At 34.5% G+C, this 24,050-nt stretch overlaps 1 protein-coding gene across 5 annotated transcripts; it reads right to left on the bottom strand.

The window, feature by feature from the left end:
• Nucleotides 1–1,309: 1,309 nt before the first annotated feature.
• LOC149771446 (uncharacterized) lies at nt 1,310–23,339 on the bottom strand. 5 transcript variants are annotated; one of them, XM_089948443.1, is made up of 6 exons: nt 23,236–23,332; nt 23,137–23,196; nt 12,297–12,396; nt 8,848–9,007; nt 6,941–7,136; nt 1,310–4,705 (listed from the first exon to the last, which is right to left on the bottom strand). In XM_089948443.1, exons 3-6 carry the CDS (start codon nt 12,393–12,395, stop codon nt 4,699–4,701), a joined length of 462 nt encoding a protein of 153 aa, XP_089804569.1. In that variant the 5' UTR covers nt 12,396; nt 23,137–23,196; nt 23,236–23,332; the 3' UTR covers nt 1,310–4,698. The 5 variants fall into 5 exon arrangements, with proteins under 5 accessions (XP_089804569.1, XP_089804567.1, XP_089804566.1 ...); XM_089948441.1 differs by having other exon boundaries at nt 23,137–23,339; XM_089948440.1 differs by having other exon boundaries at nt 1,310–4,702; nt 10,230–12,396; nt 23,137–23,339.
• Nucleotides 23,340–24,050: the final 711 nt, after the last annotated feature.

A 24,050-nucleotide genomic window follows, 5' to 3' on the forward strand; every position in this document is an offset into this window, starting at 1 on the left:
TTACATGTTGATGACACCCAAATATACAAATCAAGCCACCCAACTGAAGTTGATGCAACTATCCATGGTGTAGAGAGGTACATTTCCAATATTAAGTCACGGACGACATGTAACAAACTGCAAAGGAATGACAATAAAACTGAAGCCATCCTGATTACCAAAAAAGACGTTCTCAATCACATCCTTTATTTCAAACAATAAGTATGATCAACACCAATATTAAATTCACAAAACCTTGATGTCATTTTCAAGAGTACACATGCAAGGCTACATGTCTGGCACTAAGACATATCAGCTCCATTCACAATTTTCATTCAGCTGATGACACTAAAACACATGTGTGTTCCTCAGTACTTTCTAGACCTGACTACTTTAATTCTCTTCTATCTGGAGAAAAAAAATACTGCTGCTCAGATCATCCTCAGAGAACCAAAAACCAAGTAATCTTCTCTGTACCCTCCACTGACTAACCATTCACTCCAGAATCAAACACAAAATATGTTCTCTATTTAAACAAAGTTCTTTTGCATACCATGGCCCAGCTACCTGTTGAACTCAGACACAAAGACACTATGATCTGATTCAAAAGTGCTATTAAAACTCACCTATTATGACTGGAAGAAAAAACTTAAGACATCAGAATGTTTTCCTTACCTTTATTAATTTTGTTTGTAATTTCATGGTGTTTGTTTTTTAATCTTGTCTATAAATATAAATACCAAGTGCTGTACTAAGACCACCTTACTGTGATTTTTATTTAGATTATCCCCACAGAGTGTGCAAATTTCAGGAATGTATATTTCAGTGATGCCATACTTGCTAGTCTCAATGAGATCTGCCAAATCCTTTTTCAGGATTCCCCAAGAAAGAGTTGTACAAAAAAACATATGAACAATGCTGCGTTTAGAAAGTCAAGGATACCAAGCAACAGAAGTGTAGGAACATAACTATGATCAGTGTTTCAAAACAGATCCAAATTTCTGACCCATCATCAAAGATTAAGATGTGGCAGAAAGCAAGCCACCACCATATAATGTTCTGTGTCCACTTTAATGCCAAGGTTTTGGCCGATATATATATATATATATATATATATATATATATATATATATATATATATATTGATTTTTAATACTAATATTTTCTTAAAACTGACCAACAGGAAGGTGACTTATTAATTGTCCTATAATCAGAACAAAGTGGTATCAACATTAATCAGGGTAATTGCCCAGGGTAAAACAAAACAACAGATACTTGTGGCTCAAGGTTGCCTAATTGACTGAATGTGTGAAAAGCAAGAAAAACATAATGAGTATGACTGGTGATTTTATTTCAGTGCACAATTAATATGACATAAAATGATAACGATATCTAATTCTACCAAATTAAAACAGCACTATTATATAAAATTCTAAATTAAATGATCCTGCTACATCTATATAGATATACACACAATGATACATAGGTTTACCAAAGAATTAAGGGCACATAAGCATGAAGTAAGCAAAGCAGCACCCACTAAAAATGTCTCCCTCTACACTTGTCTTGTTAAAAACACCAATTACTTGCTTGAACTATGGCATTAGCCACAAAACATAATGGACTCATGTATATTATTTGCCTTCCCAAACTGTCTTCCCATCCATAATCCCCAATGTGCTTCATAGAAGATACAGGGTATTTGTTAACAGTCAACTTGTTAGATCTTTTATATATCTTTTAGAGTACATACTGGTAATCATTCTGGGAATAAATCAGCAGCTTCCAAGACATTTTTTCCCCCACTGTTTGTGCAAGCACATCAAAAAAGAAAACAGACGCCCTGTATGCCATCATTATTCTTCAGTTTTACTGGTGGCAGCAAGTCAGGCATAATCTATATCTGAAGCAGCATCTTTATTTGTCACTACCCAAAATCCAAATCCCACAATAATAAGTGCTGTAATCAGTAACATTGTTAGCAGCACAAATGGATTAAAATGAAAAAGAAGCCTTTACAGTTTACCTTACAATGTTAAAAACATGTTACACCTTTAAATCATAATATCCTATTTTCTAGTTCAAGCCAAAACAAAATACTGACATGTTTTTTAAACTCATGTTACATGCCATGCAGAATTCAGTTATACGCAAGATGTCATGCCCATTCTGAATTCAGTTATATGCAAGATTCCATGCCCATTCTGAATTCAGTTATATGCAAGATACCATGCCATTCTGAATTCAGTTATATGCAAGATGCCATGCCATTCTGAATTCACTTATATTCAAGATGCCATGCCCATTATGAATTCAGTTATATGCAAGATGCCATGCCATTCAGAATTCAGTTCTATGCAAGATGCCATGCCATTCTGAATGCAGTTATATGCAAGATGCCATGCCATTCTGAATGCAGTTACATGCAAGATGCCATGCCCATTATGAATTCAGTTATATGCAAGATGCCATGCCCATTCTGAATTCAGTTATATGCAATATGCCATGCCATTCTGAATTCAGTTATATGCAAGATGCCGTGCCATTCTGAATTCAGTTATATGCAAGATACTGTGCCATTCAGAATTCAGTTATATGCAAGATGCCATGCCTGTTCTGAATTCAGTTATATGCAAAATGCCATACAATTCTGAATTCACATAAGAGTCCAACATACATACACACATACACTGTACAGAATGTTCTATTTAGTATAGTCCTTGTTCAGAGCCATGGACTCCTTGCACAATAAAGAAATATGTTTTCACTTCAGAGTATATTCCAATGGTTGACCATGCAGGGACAGAAGCTTCTGTTATTTTTTTTTTTTTTTATAACGGCAGCAATTTGTCTTCAGATATACCTGAGAAGGGCTTGTAAGACTGGAAAATGGATGATGATGCCAATTTATGAATGATTATTCTGACTCTCCACAGGAGGCTGCTAAATAAGTAATTTGTGATTTTTAAGCGCAAATAGTATGAAATTTGTAACAGGAAGATCAAATAGATACCTTGTGTACATGGCTTTACAGGAACATGTAAAAGCTGATGTACCTGGTGAAATTGCTTTTCACGTAATTGACAACTTAATTCAATGCCTAACATAAACATCTGATATCATACATATGGACATCAATAGTTATACATTACTACAACATACACAGATACACTGCCAATTCACTGAATGCAGTACCCATTACGTTCAGGAAAAAAATAATAAGTTATTTAGACTAAGTAAGTAAATGTCATCCTTGTTCCCACTGTCCCCAATCCATTTTTATCTCCTACTGACCATGACATTACCAACAGGGCAGAAGGAAGGTGAAAAAAACACAATATCAAAATTGAAACCAATCCCTCCTCCTCCATGGTGTTGAGAAGTTAATTAAATGTTTTATAAGATTTTCAAATGACTCTGAATTTGCACTTGGAGCTTAGAGAGGATGGGATTGTGTGGAAACAAATGGGAAATGCTTATTTATCCTTCAGTCCAAACATGACACCAAATTGCTTCAGTGTTTGGGAATTCTCACAAGACACCAACTGCTTCAGGATTTGGGAATTCAAATATTACACCAATCACTTGAGGGATTGGGAATTCAAATATAACACCAATTGCTTCAGGGATTGGGAATTCAAATATAACACCAATCACTTGAGGGATTGGGAATTCAAATATAACACCAATTGCTTCAGGAATTGGGCAATTGTATCTAACAAAAAAGTCGTAAAGCAGTACCTTTAACTGTTGATGACATACCACAATAGGTGGAATGAACAATGCCTGTGTCTTGCCTCTGCCAAAGCTGGGATTTTGTGCAAGCTAAATGAAACTCCATTTCTCCAACATCTGACTTTGTGTAAATGACAGCGAAATTAATCTATAGTTACTAGACAGTCTCCATTGATATGGTACTAGTCTGCAGCTGGGATTAACTATTACATTTTTTTTAGTTGCAGTGTTTAGTCCATGTTTGCATCATCATCTTGCATCATACATGTAATATGTACCAATAATCATATTTACTTCAATAAATATTTGAATGAGAATAATGGCAAACAGTTGCTATGGATTCTATTCAATTTTACTTTAAAATGTATTGGCTCCCATCTAACATAGTTTCATTGTGGCAGACAAAAGATTCTGGACTATTCCAGGAGGCTGGCAAACTGATTTGAACAGTCTTTTGAATATTACTTTTCAGTTTTGAAATCCAATCTATCCTTGTGATAGTCAATCCAGGACTCCAGCTCAGGTTTGTTTACTGAATCTGCCAGTGCCTGCACATTTCTATGGAAATGAAAGACCTGTATGGATGTCAAACAAAAACTTATCTCACATGAAATATCATTTTTAACTCATCTCTAAGAGAGCTTTTCTGTTTGTGGTAGCATGCCCTCACCTTTACAGTTTATACACTGTCAAAATTATCAACCAAGGTAGCTAATTCTTTTGATCTGGCCATGTGGTTTTAGTCTTTGTTCATCGCATCCAGTCCTTTAAGCATCTTTTGTGTCCTTTTGACAAGGTGTTCTATGTGCAGATCTGCTAGTATATGACTATCTTACTTCCCCCTGATGGTGACAAAAGGGTCAAAACATACTTTGATACGCAGTGGACAAACTATATGATGCTTGTTGGTGGCATACTCGGCACGTGAGCATTTAGAGCAGATTTGCTTCTGTTGTTACGACTCTTGAACATCAACACAAGATATTATCTGCTGAAACAAAATAAAATAGTAGTGTCATTGTAAATTATTTATCAGTAGCCTGCCATTGACTGTAAAATATTTCAAGTTATATCAAAATCTGTCCAATAATGAATGATACTTAACACCTCATTGGTTTGATGGCAAAAGAGTTCAAAATGTAAAAGATTTAATAAATACATGGACTAAAGGTGAGATAGTATATACCTTTTAGCAAAGTATAGTGAGTCACATATACACAATCCCTGTCACAACACTATCAACTTTTGATTATAATATGCAATTTTTCTATCTGAAATTAATTATAGTGTATTATTCCTATGCACAATACCAGCTAAATTTAGTGAACTGTTACAGATTTTCTTGAAAGTAGTATGATCTCTCAATGTAAAATTTATTTTTGAGCCAATAGACTTGTGCAATCTGGTGGGAGATAGCAGCAGTTGTATGTAGAATTACTATATAATAATTATAAGGCAGTTAAATTCAATGGCAATCATGGAATAAGCCTACTTAAAATTACTTTTAAATGATTTTAGTTTTGGAATGTTCTAGTTTTAAAATGAAATAAGGTCAAGCCAACTTATCTTGACCTTGGTTATCTCAAGTACGTTGAGCGTTTTGGTCTAGTCCCAAAGAAATCTTTTTTGTTATGCTAATTTTTCCCTATCTCAACCCCTATTAAGTCAATAACCCCATTAAGTTGGGCATAAGTTTTGGTCCAAAGTAACATGTGCACCCGCTTATTCTGATGAAGTGCAACTTTTAATGTACATCCTGGAGAAATTTTACAAGAAATGATCATAAAAGCTATTGATTTTCATACATAATTTTGATCACACTAACAAAAGAAAATACTTTAAAAACATACAGTCATACACATTTTGTGAAATTCTTAAAATGTGGGTACAGATAATACAGCAGAACAACTTTTTGCTGACTGCTCAAGTGACATCCTGTTGAGGGAAAAAAATGATCATTTCTTCTAGCCATTACAATATTAGGTGAGGTCTGATGTTCATTAAGTTTTTTTAATTCTGATTCTGTCTTCAGCCCCTAGAATTTGACTATAGTGACACATTACAGCATTACCACTTTCCATTAAATAATATGTCAGGTTAGATTCATGGCAGCTGTAGGTATATGTATATTGTATTTCTTTCCCATCAGCAAAGATACAAGCAAATCCATTTCACCTGCATAGGGATAGTCAGATTTAGATAACTTCATTTTTTTCTTTTCTTCAGGAGGTAAGTTAATTTATTGAAAAAAGGAATATTAAAATTATGATGTTCACTGCAAATTACACACTGACTGCGCAAATAAAAGAGAAAATAGACTATATATTGTGCAAAATAGTCTCTATCAAATTCATACTATTTTGGACAATCAAAATAAAATAGCAAGTTTTGCATAGTGAAGAATTTACAATAATGAACAGTAACATCAGTTCTAACTTATTCTTAACACAAAATTTGAAAAAATGTGATATTTTGGATAGGCACATTGATTCCATCACTATTGAGCCTCTTAATGTTTCAGTAAAAAACAATCCGTTTGAATGCTGAAGTCACTAATTTATGGGCTAACATAATATTTCTGGCTTTGATATCTCATATTTCAGAAAGGCAAGATAATACATTTCCTAAACTATTCAAGAGAAATTCTAGCACAACACACAGAGTCCAACTTGGAAATGAATGGGGCACAATAACAGCTAACAAGCAAACTTCTTTCCACTTACTGTTGACATCAAAGGGCATGTAGGGTTGATAACATTTGCGGAATTTCAAGATATTCATGACAACAGTATGAAAATACAAGGACCAGAACAGGCTTTTATATTCACACTTAGTATGAAGCACAATGTACACACCCACTAAAAATACAGATGGCGATCTAAACGATGGTGGGTGAGGAATAGGTGGCATACATTCAAGAATGAAAAAGAAAAGCAATTCACACATGGCAGGCATTATCAGTGATAAATAAAATGAAGTGGTCAATGATACAATCTCGTAGATCAAACATCGTTTCACATCCCAACATTTAACATCAAATAATCTTGATACACTGACTGGACAATGTTTATGCATGCAAAACTCCATTCATAATAACAAAAAGGTATTACAATTTGGATCTGTATTTTAAATAATATTACTAAGAAGGCATAAACAAATACCTTTATCACTGTCCTGTTTCTAACTATTTATCAAGCAAGTTTATATATTTAACAAAAATTTATACCTTATGTCCAAGACTGGTAAGGGTGGGTCAGTTTGTGTAGATACTGTGCAAGTATAAATACAGTCATACTGAGTTGATACTTCTTTTTTGGTTGAGCTGCTGGACATGTCACTTACTTTGGTGCATTTATCGTTGGCCAAACATTTAGAAGAGAAGACGCATTTCATCCTGGCATACTGTGATCTGCATGAAGCACCTGAATGTACAGAAACTTTTTAAAAAGATCTGTAGAAGTCATACCTACTTTATATAAATATAGAAAAGGATTATACATCTGCAATCTATGTCACTATACATGCTTCAAGTCAGAAACATGGAATTATAAAAAAGGTAAGTAAAGTATGTCATTGTGAGTTTCTTTCCTCAAAATAAATAAACCATGTTTCAAGCCAAAATTTACATCCAACTAGGAGCCAAAATATGTGTGTGTGTGTGTGACTTGGATTTTTTATGTAGCTTTAACAATTTTTCAGTCATACCGCTACAATGTCTGCAGTGTAGCAGTTTATAGTTATGTCTAGCACTGGGACATCATGCCTCAGACATGTAGCACAATGTCCCACCCAGTCACATTATCCTGACACCAGGCTGACCAGTCCTAACACTAACCCCTTAATGCTAAGCGCCAAGTGAGGCAACTGTTAGTACCATTTTTATAAGTCTCTGGTATGACTTGGCAAGGGATCAAACCCACGACTCCCGCATCTGAGGCAGACGATCTAACCACTAGGCCACCGAAGTGGTTGAGCCAAAATGTAACCTGGTGGACCTCTTGTTTGCTTAAGAATGATAGACCTGACAGGTGTTGCTTCTTTCTCATAACAATAAAATTAGGTGTCTAAAAAACTATTGTTCATTACTCAGTTATGTTGTGTTTAGCACTTTATACAAACAGACATACCATAATGCAAATGTTATTGCAAACCATTGTGAATCATTTAGACAGTATCAAGCTGCATAAATCAATAATTCCTGAAACAACAATTAAACTAGAACAATAAATCAGATGGCAAAAAATGATGTTAAGTTGACAGCAGTCCGCATAAGAATAAGAACAGATGCCATTATCTGATATTTATAGTATGACCTTGAATTTATGCTGAGCATGCACTATTAAAGTTTAACTATTCAACAATATTGTTATCTTTAAATGTCAACACTTATGATGTCACCTATGCCATTCAACATCAACATAATAAGAATGCCAAATGAAACGAGCTAATAATGCCTGACCCAAGTTTCAAGACAAGGGGCATTTTAAAAAAGTTGTTATATCATTAACACACTGTGTTGGAACTATCTGCTTTGGGATTCTTACTGACCTGGCAATAAATCACTGATTTTTTTTGGTCAAACAAACTCCATAAAGGATGTGCTTACCATTATGATACACTCACCTATTATGATGCACTAATTCTAGTGTTTAGAAACTCATCTAACTCCAAAAAGAAAGACTTGGAAACACAGGCTAATTGTTAAATTATTTACAAACCAAGCTGACAATAAAAACTGATATTTCTTAATAAAAGCTGAAATTCTTAATCAATGACCAAACTATTTTCAAATCACAGTGAGTGTTATATTTAACATAAACAGTGTATGTAAATTTATGAAAGCGTTTTTTTTCAAACCTACACTCTAAAATCTGGAGAGAATGACAGCCTCATTAGCTTGTCATTGTTCTCCAAGCATATATGTTTTTTCAGTCATAAAATTAGTACAAAAAGACGGACTTAATTTCAAACAAATAAATACTATAAACCTTGTTAAATAAAACTAGTTAGTGGGACACATTCAATTCAAGTATATTGATTAAGATGGTGTGAAGGGTGAGATTAAGAGGTAAGGAGTGTTAAGTAAAGATTCCAATATAATCATGATACTGAATATATGTTACTATATGTAACCTGTTTTCACAAGGCCTAGAGTCTGAAAAATGTAGTGACCACACTCCTCCCAGAATTTGTTAACATTTACTGATGGTATCCCGTGCTCCTCCACAAACTCCATCATTGCCAACTTCTCCTCTTTGCTCCATTTCTTGTACGATCTACTCTGATCTGGGAACTGCAATAAATAAATAGTTAAAAGATATAATGATTGAAATTAACTGTAAGCAAAATCTGTACTAGTCCAATAAATTTCACTTAAAACAAATATCTGGGAACATTGTTTGTATCAAAAAGTTTGAAATACAAATATATAAATATATATATATATATATATATATATATATATATATATATATATATATATATATATATATATATATATATATATATAAAATGTAATAAAATTCCCTGCAAAACTCTATTTTTATAACAAGCATGATGATGTACATAAAGAGTATGTATTCATAAAAACACTAGATTACAAGCTTTATGTCAATGAAATGTGTGCTTTGATATCACTTATATGTTAATGGAAAACATGTGATTGAATACAATACAGTACATGTGTCAAACCATGCCTGATGCATGTATAACACTCACATGGCCATGAATCTAGTTTTACAGTCATTTTTTCTCTTTAAAGAACCTAACAATGATGATAATAATAATAATAATAATAATAATAACAACTTCTTTCTATGCTCCTATAAACATCATGATGTAATGGGGAATCAAAGTAATGTTAAATGGGATATGTATTGCAGACTGCAACACAACAAACTTTGAGACAGACTATGGGTACTTGACACATGCATAAATGGTTAACAACAACTGGTTTTAATTAGTACTGTTCAATTTTATATGTTATTGATGACTTAAAACTGCCAACATCCATGTGAAATAATAAGAATTTCAAATATTTATTTCTGTTTTCTATGAGATCAGAGAAAAAATGGGTATCAACACAAAATGGCCATCTCCTCAAAGAAAGTCAGGAAGGCTAACCTTGATGGCAGACATTCAAGCCGTGTCCAAAATTTAATAAATCTGAGAAGGTTGCTACCTGCTGCTGTAAAATCAAAATGAGATTAACATATTTTTAATTATGTACATTCATCTATCTGCAGTCTTTTCTCTTGGTGTTGCATGAACTGCTCATTGCCTGATGTGAGGTATTTGGACATTGTTGACCTTCCACCCAACAGAGGTGGGGGAAGCAGTGCAAACACACTCCATAATAAGGCTCCATTTTAACCCCACCTAGCATAAGACTGTGCTTGTGCTCTGCATGGCACTTCCCACCCTGCTATACTTGTGGTGGGGGTGGAGGGCCACAACTGATCCCAGCAAGCTTACAGCCCTTAATGATAGATGCTGCCTTTTTAGAAGACCACTACCTTTGTCAAGATGCTGCTGCTCCTCCCTCTTTCATTCAATGGAACACAGTCAATCTGCAGAGCATCCGTTATGTTGTCAAGGGTGGTAACAGTAGATTCCTCCTGGAAGATGCCATCTCTCCCTCTGTTATTTAGGGACATGCAGTCAATTCAAAGTATACTATGTACAATCTGAGATCTTAGTGATTCAGATGGCGAGGAGGAAGATTTGCTTATATTTACACCAAGTTTTGACTAAGTCCCAGGTATTGTTCAGCCATGGACAACAAAAGAACATCTGTCCATTTGTGTACACTGTTTACACAAAAGACATCTGGCCTGAGTGTCCTATGGGAGTTTCTCTTGTTTACACTTGCCCCTACTTTTTGACATCTGAAAAAAATATTCTGGAAGAAACTTTAGGATGACAAAAACAAACGCCAAACAACCGATGAATTATAATATAAAAAACAGGGTTGTGTCTGCCTGATTGTTATCTTAACATATTTTTTTTATTGAAAACCCCCAAGTTTAAACATACACCAATCAAATTATAAACAAAGGAACATGATGAATGAATTATATTAAAGCTACAAGCATTAATTAAAAAATGGAGGAACATGTAACCTGTAGGTCTTTTGGATATTAATTGATGTTACTAACGCTCACTGCATTAAATAACCTTAATTAAGAAGAACCCCTATATAACATGTTAACACTCAAAGTGGAAATAATGAATTGATAATTTTGAGACAGTTTTACATATTCCCATAAGAAATTCCTAAAACTATGAGGAGTAGGAAGGGTAGGTGATATGTAAAGTATCAAATAAATTATCACTGGACTGTTAAATACTACTACTTATAATTATGACTGATGGACAACTTTTTTTCTATAAAGTCATGATATAACATAACCATCACTGTGGTTATTTTTTCTTCAAGTTATTAATTTTTCCGCTTATGACTTAAGATGTCATCCGAAAAAGAATGAGTGCAGTATTTATGGGTCAATGACAAGGTGGAAAGACTGGTTCAATACACATGTTCTAAGAATTTTTAGAACAGGAGGATAATGCATCTAAGCACAGAGGAGGTTTTTCCATTGCAGAAGGAGTAAGCTTAACAATAGTGATGGGTACGTATTTCTAATATTAAAATCAGAATTCATATCTGTTTCACTTTTCTATGAGATCAGATAAAGAACGCAGTATGAACATAAAAGGGGTATCTCCGCAAAGTCTAGAAATCAAACCTTGAGGGTTGTCATTCAAGCTGCACCCAAAATTAATAAACCTGAGAAAAGCTTTGGTTGCTAATTGTTTATACATGCGAACCCCATGAGAGGTTTAAGTGTAATTATTGCTATTATAAGTCACAAAAGAGCATAATTTTGGCATAAAAAGTGTAATCAATAAATTACATCCCAGAATTACGCCATGTATGAAAAAGATATATTTTTATTACTAACCTGGTTCTGCAGCTGGTCAAAATTCTTGTTACAAAGGGCAAAATCCATATAGATTAGAAACAGAATACAAACGCAAAATATGCTGAAAAATTAGTTATGTTCAGTGTAGCTAGTCTACCATTGTAGCTTTCACTGAATGATTGTGAACTGGAGTTCTGCAATAAGCATGATCATGAGTATAAACTGGTCTGCTAGCTAACTAGCTTATTAATAAACTGAATCTGAGGCAAAGTTCACATTTGAAGAAACCCATCTGTTAGCTTGGAAATGGGTCATATATAGTTGCAATAAACAGTAAATAAAGAAAGTACTCTTTTTCTATTCTTACACAGCAGCCATCTTTTTAAGAATATTCTCAAGTGCAAAAGCCATATTTTAAGTTTGGAAAACCCTTTCTGAATAAATAATAAGTGAGAAAAAGATGATAATAAAAATAAAAAAACAACCTTTTATGACTTTATTTTTCATATTTTTAATGAAACAAAAAAGTGTAATCCATATTCAGGCAAGAGTAAAAAATAATCTGGCGAGAAGAGTGTAAATGCCAAAAGCTTAATGGTTGGCATGCATATGCCTGATTGTTACGAGTATTGTAAATGCAAAGTGAGTATAACATACTTCTAACTGTATGGGTTTCTCTATCTCCACTGGATTCTTTCCTCTTGGTGATGACCTTTGTCTTTTACAATAGGTGTGGAAATTACAAAGATGCTCCATTCTACAAAATTAAAACTAAATTTGTAAATGAAACATATCTTTTATATTGTCCCTAGATATGAAAGTTAAATCAAGTTATTTTCAAACCAAATACTGATCATAAAAGAACATTACCAACTCTAACCCAGTATATGTTGGTATTTTCGTCTTAATTTTTGGCAACATTAAAGAATCAACTGCAACGGGATTTTCTAAATGACACAGTCATAAATTTATAATATTTGATGACATTCAGCCCCAGCTGGAACAGAGTTATTATTTTGAGCCTCATATTTAGTAACAAATCTGGGCTGTCATGGTGAATGATATAGGAATATTACTGAAATTTTATGCAAGAATAGATTTCAAATATTTTTTTTGTGTGGATCAGGTAGCCTGACATGTACAATATTTGTAAACCCCATCATTACAAAGGTTGGCATTTTGGTATTATGTTTTGTAAAAATCAAGGTTGTTATCTATTACCTAATATCAATTTTGACATTAGAGTTTACCAAGGAAATGACTGAAGTAGGAATGGTTCAGATGACACAGATGCAAATGTGTAATATAAAAAGATGGTCTGTACTCCTTTTCTTCATCTTTGCTGACTAATGAAAATATTAACAAAAATAAACAGATCATCAACTTGCTGACTGAGCTTGAACAAAAGATAACTAATTTGTTTTGATCATATGATAATATGGAATTGGCATTCACAGACTTTGTAAAGTGGAGTGCAAAGCAGGTAGTAGACAAAGCAGGGAACCAGACCGGTCATCATTCTAGTAAACCTATGGAAATATCATGATAAAGTGAAACCCCTCAGAGCTGAAAACTCGCAGAACCCCAAAATAAGTTTGTGAAAGTTTCTGGTTTACTGATGTTTCCATAGATGTGGAAAAGAATGTTGGATTCTAAGCACTTTTGGGACAAAACAGAGAGAGACAGAGAGATTATACATTATAGGACCTGATACTGGAATATTTTTGGTCTTAGCTTGGCTAAACCATTGCCGCGCAAGATCACTCAGTTTGTCAAATTTGCATCACCGTTTCCAAATTTATTCTTGAAGAATTTAAATTTTATTAGATCAGTACAAGTTTCTATGCTGAATTTTCCCTAATTTCTTGAATGTAGGTTTGGGCATAGATTCACACTAGTAAGTATCCTGTAAGAATATGTTAATTCTACCATGCTTAGCTGGTTGTTCTGACATCTTGACATGCAAATGAAGACAAACGACAGTCATGGCTACTTAAATACATGTAATGAATTTTCTCCACTGAAATGTAATTGAGAGAATCTGACTTGTAGAATACTGTTTTGTCGTTCTCCATAAATAAAAGATTTGAAATTTAATTTTTTAAAAATTTAAACAAAATTTGTTCTATTGAACATTTATATGTATCACAATTAGATAATAAGCAGACAAAACTTAATCTTTCTTAAATGACTTACCAACATCGAATTCTTTATAGTAAAGTAATTATTTCGTCACAACAATAATTCATAGGTTATACAACAGAACTTGTAGGACTTATCTTGTTTAGAAGAAATAAAAATGAAAGACATAATGTAATAATCAGGAGTTCTCTGCAAAAAATTGGAAGATATTGTGAAATCTGGAGGCAGGCATGGAGCAACCCCAAAAATCAGAAGTATTTTCCCCCTCCCGGCATGAAAGTTAATAGGTGTGGTGTATTAGCATAATTTTCAAATCATTATTTCTGAAACTTTATTATTGTATTTTGGAGATATCATTAAAGTTTAGCGCAATGGTGCCCATGATTCAACTCCAAGGGATGTACTTAATTTAGTGTGTAATCAAACCTACAATGTACATGTGGTAGCGCCATCATGTAAATACGTTCAGTAGCCTAATTGCGAGCATTGAATCGAACCGTATTGTTTGTTCGTTGTGGTGTCATACTGGAATTACATTTTAATGAGTTAGGTATTTACTATTTAAAAGGGGGCCCTGAGTGGCCGAGTGGTCTAAAGCGCTAAAAGTTATGGATCACTGCCATCTCACCTATGTCTGCGTGGGTTCGAGTCTTGGATTCGGCTAATGTGGGTATGTGAGAAAGCTTGCCAGTAGCTTCTCGTGGGTCGGTGATTCATTCTGGGGTTTTCCCCGAGTTCTTCTTCCACCATTAAAACTGGCTGCCATGTATAGCCTATCGTGTGCTGAAAAATGGCATTAAACCCTACAACAACAACTTTTAAAAGCAAAGTAAAAACGTAATTACCGGTGCACTGATATAAAATGTCCAATGCAAAAATGCATAAACAAAAAATAATCGAGTCAAAAGCAGGGATCGTCCTGGGCTTCGCCAATGTCGCAAATTGCGATTTTTTTTCCTTATTGGCGACAAAAATATCCCACCTGGCGATTTTTTTGGCGACATACTTTTTGGTTATTTAATTTGTACATACAATCATGGATTTGGACTGAATAAATTTAAAGCCAGAACGAAAGGAAGCCACAAACTTGACTAAGCAATGCACTGGAATCAATCTGTTACACAAACGATCCTTTGTTCTTATTGACAACCCTATCTTTACAGTGCATTGTTACGTCATAATCTGCTTATGCTGACATCTGGGCTGAGTACTACTGTATGCTGCGATACAGTCAATCATGCTACCGCACTATACCTACAACTGACCGACTTCTGAAGACGCGAATAGAACAGATACAATTAATTGTATGGCTAATCCTTCTGTTTTTTTTATTTATTTTTTTTATACATATACCAATACAGTAGTTTTGCTGAACCTTCATAGAAAACTGATAACCTTTGAAGTACCGACTACTGTGTATAAATACAAAGCAAATGGAAAAAATCTCAAATCACAATTACATCTGTCGCCAGTGCAGCATTTTACTCATTGATCTTTTCCTTTTGCCATCAGTCCCGTGTTACGGCTACAGAGACTTAAACTCCGCAACAAGAAATAGCAAAAAAAAAAAAAAAAAAAAAAAAACCAGTTTTGCATAATTAATAATAATTATTTATTTCTCAAAATACAGGAGTGAAAGAATCCCTAAATTGGGTGTGAATTTACGCTTATATATACGGTCCAATATTGCCAGGAGTTGACTCGTGTAAGTTTCATTCGTGGGAATGGAGATCCTATTTTTCTTGTCGAGAAAATTTATACAGCATTCAGTGATCATTCTTGGGATTTAGGAAGCAATTCCCTACAAGCTTTGTGAAGCTAGCCATAAAAAGGGGGGGGGGGGCTGCTGAGAGACTACTGGTGTCACCTGCCAGCACCGAGGACTGTGAACGTGGATTCAGTAAGATGAACCTCATAAAAAGTGACATCAGAAATAAGCTCTGCATCTCATCTCTCGAGAATTTAATGAGAATCAGCATGTACAGATGTGAAAAATTAGACTTTGAAACTGCATTCAACAAGTGGGCAGCCCTAAAATGGCGACGGATCTTCATGTAACACTTTGTAACATTTTGTTAATGCTTGTTGTAATTAAAGTAGTAACTAATCCATCTTTTGTAATTTTCATTGCCTGTTACATTAATAGACTAAATTAACACTTGGAAAAATGTACACTACTTTTTTTGGCGACACTTTTTGAAAATTGGCGACAAAATATTGAGGTTGGCGATTTTTTTGGCGACAGCTTTTTAAAAGCCAGGACCATCCCTGCAAAAGGAAGAGGTAGTGTTACAGCAACTCATGATTGCTAAATTCTTGTTATCATTCAATCAAATTATACAAAAATCTAAATTAGGCAGAAACAATATGAAAACATAATTAAATAAATTACTTTTCAAACAAGTTTATACCATTTCTTTTTAATAATCATGCATGCCAACCTCGAGATAAGTATACATGTAATTTTTTAAAAAATTTAAGTTTGCCTAAATAAATGCATTTAGAACTTACTCGTGCATCTTAAGTTGTCTTGGAGTTGTAGGTCGGCATATAAGCAGGTCATGCACTTTTTAGTGTTTATACCTGTTCAGTTTGGGGGTCGGCTTATACGCGAATGGGCTTATACGCGAGTATATATGGTAGTTATTAATAACTTGTCTTAAAAGCTGGCATTTTTTGTATGGTGACAAGACTTCAAATTAACCCAATTTTGCCTATCTGTGTCAGTGCATGTGTCAATTATTTTTTTAAGGTCAAAAAGGAAAATGTGTGTATTTCTGGTTGGCAGACCATCCCTGTTTTTTGGTACTGATCCGTGCACCCCCCACCCCCGTGCAAAAAAAATAATCAAGAAATTGATTTGCGCATCTAACTGAGCTGGTTTAGCTCAGTACTTGAAGTGATTAGTACATTATATTTACCAATCATTATAATATATAATATAAATAACGTCTGTAAAAAATAAAACAAAAGTTACACTCTAATTTTAAAACCAATGCAACAGGAAACATATTTTCTGTGTGGTTAACCTATCATGCCCTTGGGACATTTTTGTGGGGCTTTGTCTAACCAGTAAGCCTGCATGTATTACAGTACCTGTTAAATGTAATTACATGCAACACTCAATTTACACTATTTGATTTCTACGCTTCCATTTAAATAACATTTATAATGAAGAAATAATAAATTTGTGCCAGCATGTTTGTTTTTATGCCACTGGTGGTGCCATGTGATGCGACTTGTGCACAGCTCATGTATACATATTTACGTTACTTTTGATTTATGTCATAACCTCAGGAATGCATCTATGGCATAAATTGGACATCATCTCTTCCATCTTGACAGGAACTTTGCAGCTAATATACATTTGTAAGTTTGAAGTGAGTTTTAGTCTAGTGGGGGTTTACTTTCACTGTATTAAAAATTCAAAAAACTTTTAATTTCCAAATGCTTATCATTAAATTTATACATGTATTTCTCAGTATAAGTTTCTGTGTGGAGAAAACCATATGTCCCGCAACATTTTTTTATCTCCATGCATTTGAAACTAATGTTTTCTTTTCTGCACCAAAAAAACTCGTACAAATTTCAGAATGAGCACTGCAAACTGAAGTCTGTAAAAGGACTGAAATTACATCAATAAAAAGCTGCCTTTATTTTCTTCAAGTACAAATAAAATAAGCTTTAAAAACTCCTTTAACTAAAAATATAAATTCCACTTTCACGGTAACTATCTCGACTATTTCTGTGAGACTAAAATATACCTCAGATGTACAGTGGTACAGTAATTTACAGAAAAATCATACATTTTATTTGCTGAAAAAATCTCTATAAAACAACTGACCTTAATTTATTTGGACTAATCTATTTCGGCTATCAAGATGTAAAGAATGAAGAAACAGGTCATTCATAACTTCTTGGTCAATCATTTTTTGTAAATAGCCAAAGTGGTCCAACTGGGATCTATCAACACACATTTGAGATATGATTTTGTAGGACTGACCTCAAAGTTGCAGCTGACTCTATTTCATGTTCACCCATTTTAAGACTGGTTTCCGTTTTTCCATAAAATTAGCATCAGAGTCCTCCCACGTATTAGGTTCTACTCTACAGTTACTAAGTACTTCTGAAACTGGGAATGGTATATGGTAAAGTTGTATGGAGAGAATGATGAAATACCTATATGCTACTTTCATGTTATGTGACTAATTTTCATTATATAATAAGGTAACAAAGTACTGCCTGAAGCAGACGGCTGTTTGAAATGGTTGCTCCCATGTACTGTATTAGAAAAAGGAACTTAAACTAATCCAAAGCGCACTAATTTTAGCAGTTATTAAAACAGGGAAAATGAATTTGCCAAGAAGAAAATATTAACTCCTGAAAGTTTAAATAATGAATTATAAATATGAGGACTAAAAAAACTAAAAATGTTATCAACTAGTTTTATTCCAATTTACCTGTGAAAGGCAGGAAGTAAAAATAGCAAGAGATAAGTCTTCTGAGATAAGGCTAAACTGCATAGCCAAAAATCTAAATTACCTACAACAATCATACAACAAAGCAAACAGAATTAAAAATTAACCCTGCACACTAAACCCATTTTATAGAAAAGATATCCCATGTAGCATTTTTACCACCAAATTTAATAATAATAATAATAATGATGAGATTTTGTATAGCACCTAATCTTTACAAGCTCTAAGTGCTTTACAATGTTAGCACTTATAACATAAAAAACATACAATGATATGATTACAAAACACAAACACCATGAAATTAGAAAACAAAAATGTGCTGAAAATATTTAAGGTAGGAAACATTATTAGGTTTGTTCTTGCAGTCAAAATAGGTGAGTTTAAGAGCACTCTTGAATGGGATCACTGTGTCTTTGTGCCTAAGTTCAGTGGGCAATTCATTCCACGTTGATGGGCCCTGGTATGCAAAAGAACGTTGTCCATATGACTTCGTTTTCATAATGAGTATATGACTGTCATAAGGGGCCCGTCAGTGAAACATAGAACAAAGAACAAATTTTGAGTTAGATTCTGGATCAAATGGATAGCCAGTGTAGTGTGCAGAAAAGCGGGGAGGTGTGCTATGATTGTGGTACTCTAAGGGTGATCCGAGCAACTGTGTTTTGAACATCTGAAGTTTCTGGAGTAGATATTGACAGAATTGACTTACAATAGGCCAGTCTTGAAAGTACTAATGAACACACAAGTGTTTTAGTGGTATCAACTGCAAGATATTTGCGAATGGAGATGATGCATCTCAGCTCAAGATAAGCAGCTTTGCATATGTTCACGACATGTGGGTGCAATGTGAAAGTACTGTCCAGAGTAACACCTAGGTTTTGTACAGACTGTGTGAATTTAATGTTGGTGTTGCTGATATTTATTGTTTGAGGTAAAGAATGTGAATGAGACAGTCTTTGTATTGTGATCAGAATGGCCTCAGTTTTATCATCATTCATCTGCAGCTTGTTACAAGTCATCCATGATTTCACATCAGATATGCACCCCTCTACACCTTGGATGGTAGCATCAACTTCAGTTGGGTGGCTAGATTTGTATATTTGGGTGTCATCAGCGTACAATTGGTGAGACACTCGATGATGATCTATGACACTAGAGAGTGGCTGAGTGTATAGCATGAAGAGAACAGGACCAAGAACAGACCTCTGTGGAACGTCACAACATAGATCAACTGGGCTGCAGTGTATTCCATCTGCGGATACAATTTGTGTCCTGTTGACCAAGTAGGACTTGAACCACAGTAAAGCTGTATCATGAATGCCAAATACATGCTGGAGATGTTGAAGTAATATATCATGGTCTATTGTGTCAAATGCTGCAGACAAATCAAGGAGGCTGAGGACTGTAATTTTTATGCTATCCAAAGCAGAGAGAATGTCATTAACTACTTTTAGAAGAGTAGTTTCAGTCCTGTGGCAAGGGGGATATGCAGATTGTACATTGCTAAAAAAAGACTGTTTGAATTCAGCTGAGATACAAGTTGTGATAGAATAACTTTTGTAAGATTTTTTTATATGAATGGGAGATAGAAACTGGGCAGTAGTTCTTTAAATCATTATGGTTGAGTGTTGGTTTCTTCAGCTGAGGCTTTACAATGGCAGTTTTGAAAAATGATGGGAATTCCCCGGATGAGAGAGATGTATTAATAACATCAGTTAGTGAAGGCAATACTGGATCTAAGCACTCAAGCAGCAGTGATGTTGGAATTGGATCAAGTTCACATTACTTTGGTGCACTCTTCATCATGACTGTACATACTAAATCCATAGAGACGGGTTCAAATGCTGCTAATGGTTGCTGCTGAAATTCTGTATCCCAACTGTATGGTGAAGACGAGTAAACTGAAATTGTGTTGTCAAGCTTATCTCTAATGGTCTGTACTTTGTCACAGAAGAAATCTGCAAACAGGTCCGGCAGGTCGACTGAAGAGAATGTAGTTGGAAAGTGGTGTACATTTGTTCCTTGACATTAGCTTGTTAGTAATCTTGAAGAGCTCTTTGCAGCTGGAACTTTCCATGATCTTAGTACTGTAGTGGGCTGATTTAACTGCATGGACTAGGTTTGTGATGTTCTTTTTAGCAGCTTCATAGATTTGCTTATGAATAGTGAGTTTGGTGGAAAGCCAAAGCCTCTCAGCTTTACGGCGGTCTCTTTTAGCAGTGAGAAGCTGGTCCTTACCACTGCAATACCACGGAGAATACTTGTAAATGGATACTCTGTGCTTGGTGTCTGGGGATTGTTTGTCGAGCAATGAACACAGGCAGTTATCAAGTTGCTCTGCTGAAGGAGGTAAGCAAGTTGTAAGATTTCCTTGGATGTCAGGCATTAGTTTAGTTCTATTTATCATACGGAGGTTTCTCTAAGTAGCAAATAATATTACTCAATACAAACTTTTATTTATTTTTATATACTGTTGTGAATATAAGCATATAACAGCCAAGGAAGATAATTTGGGTCTTGAACATCACTTTGCAGACAATTTCAATTTTGCTTACAAAGATGAGAACCAAATGAGTCATGAATTTACTGATTTGCAAATATAGAAAGATCATACTGTTTATAAACTTATTTCTAGAAGCAACTTCAGAGTTAAATACTAAGTAACCATTTTGCCGTATATACATTACCTTTATCTTGGAAATATGTCACTCAGTTTCTCAACTTCTGTCAACAGTAATTTATTCTATATCACTATATGTGTATAACTAATGTCTTTACATTACATGCTACCATGGCAGACTGATAAAAGCACTCATTCTTTGAGGCAATGTAGGATTTTTACAACTGAACGGTAACCCAGATCAGGAATATATATTCTGCATCCCAACCTATGTAGAAAATTAGCTGCCAACTTATCAGTATTATATATCAGCACTGAAAATTTCTTTCTGTTTTTTTCCCCCTCAGATACTGACATTTTCTTCCTACAGCGATAGTTTCAAAGGTCTTCTATTTTATTCATTTTGAACTTTTCAGTCAATCCAATTGTAGAAACAGCTACTTGAGGTAGTCCAAATAAAATGCTGTTTCTTTTGTACAAAGACATTTCCAGTAAACAAAATGTATGACTTTTCTGTAAGTTAATTCATCGAAAAACATCCAAGGCATGTTTTTGTACCCCAGAAATGGCATAGATTATCCCAACACTTGAACAAAACTAATCATACATACGAGACTGGTTAAAGCTCACCAATTATAGTCATTCAGAACATCCTCTTCTCTTTCCTTTGAGAGTCAAATAACTTTTGACTCTCTGAGAGGTACTATGATGTAATTGTAGCATAACTTCCCAAACTGGTAACAAACATCCAAACATGCATTTAACCTGATGTTACTGCTGACATTGTGCACTTTTTTTAGCAATACAAATGTCATATTTCCTACATCAAATATTCACTGCAATCTTTTCTGTGCTATTAGAAACACTGAATATGCTCAAAAACTGAAATATACAATTATTTACATCTTTTGGTTGCATATATTGGTGTACATCCTGGCATTATGATTTGTCATTGTCTTAAAAATAATAATAAGCAAAACTAACTTTAAGTGCTTTTGATCCAATTCACAGGGGCTCATACTGCTTACAATTAACCTGTCATACATGTACTATATAATAACTACAAGGAAGGACACTTCTCTCCTTTCTTGCAGAGCCGTTTAAGAATAAATGCTGTTATTTCAAGCAACATTTCTCACAGCGTAATAAATTTGGTACCAACGTTTAGCTCAGGCATTTGATTTTGTGTTTGGCCTACTATCATACCTTTAAGGAATGCCTGACCATTTTCCCACACTACTGCTTGACAGGCCATGATCATGCCACTTAATATGCAAGAACAACTCACTGAATGGAATACTACCTTCTCACTGGCCAACTGAAAATAAGTAACAAATAAATGCAGGATGTCATTTTCTTTTAACCACTGAGAGGACAGTTTTCCATTCAGCAGGATCTCACTTGCATTTTAAGCAGGCACGATCACGGCCATGTCGAGCAGTTATTATATAATATTATATAGCACATGTAGCACAAGCAGTTAATATATAGTGCATGTATGACAGGTCAATAGCAAGCAAAGATATGAACCCTAGTGATCCAATTTACTTCTTAAATTTTTTTGGGTGCAATCCATGTAATGACGTCATTCGGTCATAACTGATTTTACTTGATTGGACAGATATGATAAATGGCAAATCAGTCAGAACATAAAATATAAGAGTGAGATTATGACTGTGAGAATCCAGAATGTGTATTTACATATTTTGGTTAAAATATAATAACTTATGTATTTAAAAGTAGAGAAAGACGTAACAGACATACAAAATGAGATAAAAGCTGTCCAATCAATTACGACCATGTAACTTCATTGCAGGAATGGAGCGATAAATCTAGAAAAGTGTAAATAATTCCTAAACAAATCACTAAAATCAAATTTTATTTGCTTTATCATTATTCAATCTAAATCATTTATCTTCAGGAGTATCAGGATACAAAAATATGTATATTTCGGTGTTTATGGTAACCCTTTTCTGTGACATATATGTATACTGTAAGTAACCTCCCCCCCAAGCAAAATCAACTTGTGCTATGTCTTACTTACATGTAGGACTACCCCACCCCCTCAATGAATAATTGCATGTCCTGTAATCTGCTGTCACCGTTCGAATTGTAACAAGTTTCAAACTTTGTGTATAATGTCATATCGGCAAAATACTAAAATAGCTCGTATAAAATAGTTTTATTTATTTAACCCAGACCACAGACGTTAAATACAATTTCTTTTATCTTGTATTTCTCGAAGCCGAAAACATACCTGGCTTGAGAGCTCACAGCGGCGGTGGAAGGCAAAAATTAAATGTTCTTGAAGTTAGAGGAATACGATCGAAAACTACATTAATTCACAGTGACCAACGCCTCAAACGTCCGTCACTGATGCTGTAAACAGTTAGTTTACCGAAACGTTTCTGGGGTATGTTGTCTATGGGGCAACACAGATCTATGACGTATTAGCCTACTTACAACTACCGGATTGAAAGCACGTAGGGAGCGCTCACCATCTATTATGTAACTTTGAAAGAGTGACGTATATAAGGTGAAGTTGTTTGCATTTAAAACATGCAGTGTGGAGAGAATGTTGGCATACCTCTATGCTGCTTTGATGTAATGTTGCTGACATTTCTTTGGATATTGTACTTTTGGAAACTGTAATGTAAATTATTTAAGCAGACTGCTAACTGAAATGATTGCTCCCTTGTGCTCCAAAAAATCAACCTGAATAGTACACTATCCTTAGCAGCTATTCAAATAGGGAAAATAAAATGTGCCAGACTAGACAATACCAACTTCTGAACATGCAATGAATGTATTACCAAATATATTAAATCTATATATAAAAAACTTCTCTCTCTCTCTCTCTCTCTTTTTTTTTTTACAATGTACCTCCGAAGTTGCAGGAAGTGACAATGACCAAGTAGAGCTAGCACCTGTCTGAAAGATGCATATCTGGACTAAGGCCAAGCTATATATACTATATAATCCGTGTTGATTCATTGATTAATTACTTGGATTTACGTCGCGTGCGCCCAAAAGAGCATGTGCAGCGGGTTTATTCCCGCACAGCGGGATGCTAAATGTTCATGGGGAAGGAATTATTGCCACTTCCCCCAGGCGATTATGTGCTCAAGGAGCACTGCTAATTTAGCCGCAAAATCGTAGGACTATAAGTCC

The sequence above is a fragment of the Sinohyriopsis cumingii genome, unplaced genomic scaffold (assembly GCF_028554795.1).
Source record: "Sinohyriopsis cumingii isolate HCF-2022 unplaced genomic scaffold, ASM2855479v2 utg001851l, whole genome shotgun sequence".
Lineage (NCBI taxonomy): Eukaryota > Metazoa > Mollusca > Bivalvia > Unionida > Unionidae > Sinohyriopsis > Sinohyriopsis cumingii.

Coding starts and splice junctions, on each gene's coding strand:
- LOC149771446 (XM_089948438.1), bottom strand. CDS start 10,370: ATGTCCCTAAATAACAGAGGGAGAGATGGCATCTTCCAGGAGGAATCT. Junction 9,008..10,229: donor GCAGCAGCATCTTGACAAAG/GTAGTGGTCTTC, acceptor TATTTATTGCAG/TTCCCAGATCAGAGTAGATC. Junction 7,137..8,847: donor TCTAGGCCTTGTGAAAACAG/GTTACATATAGT, acceptor CTGTACATTCAG/GTGCTTCATGCAGATCACAG.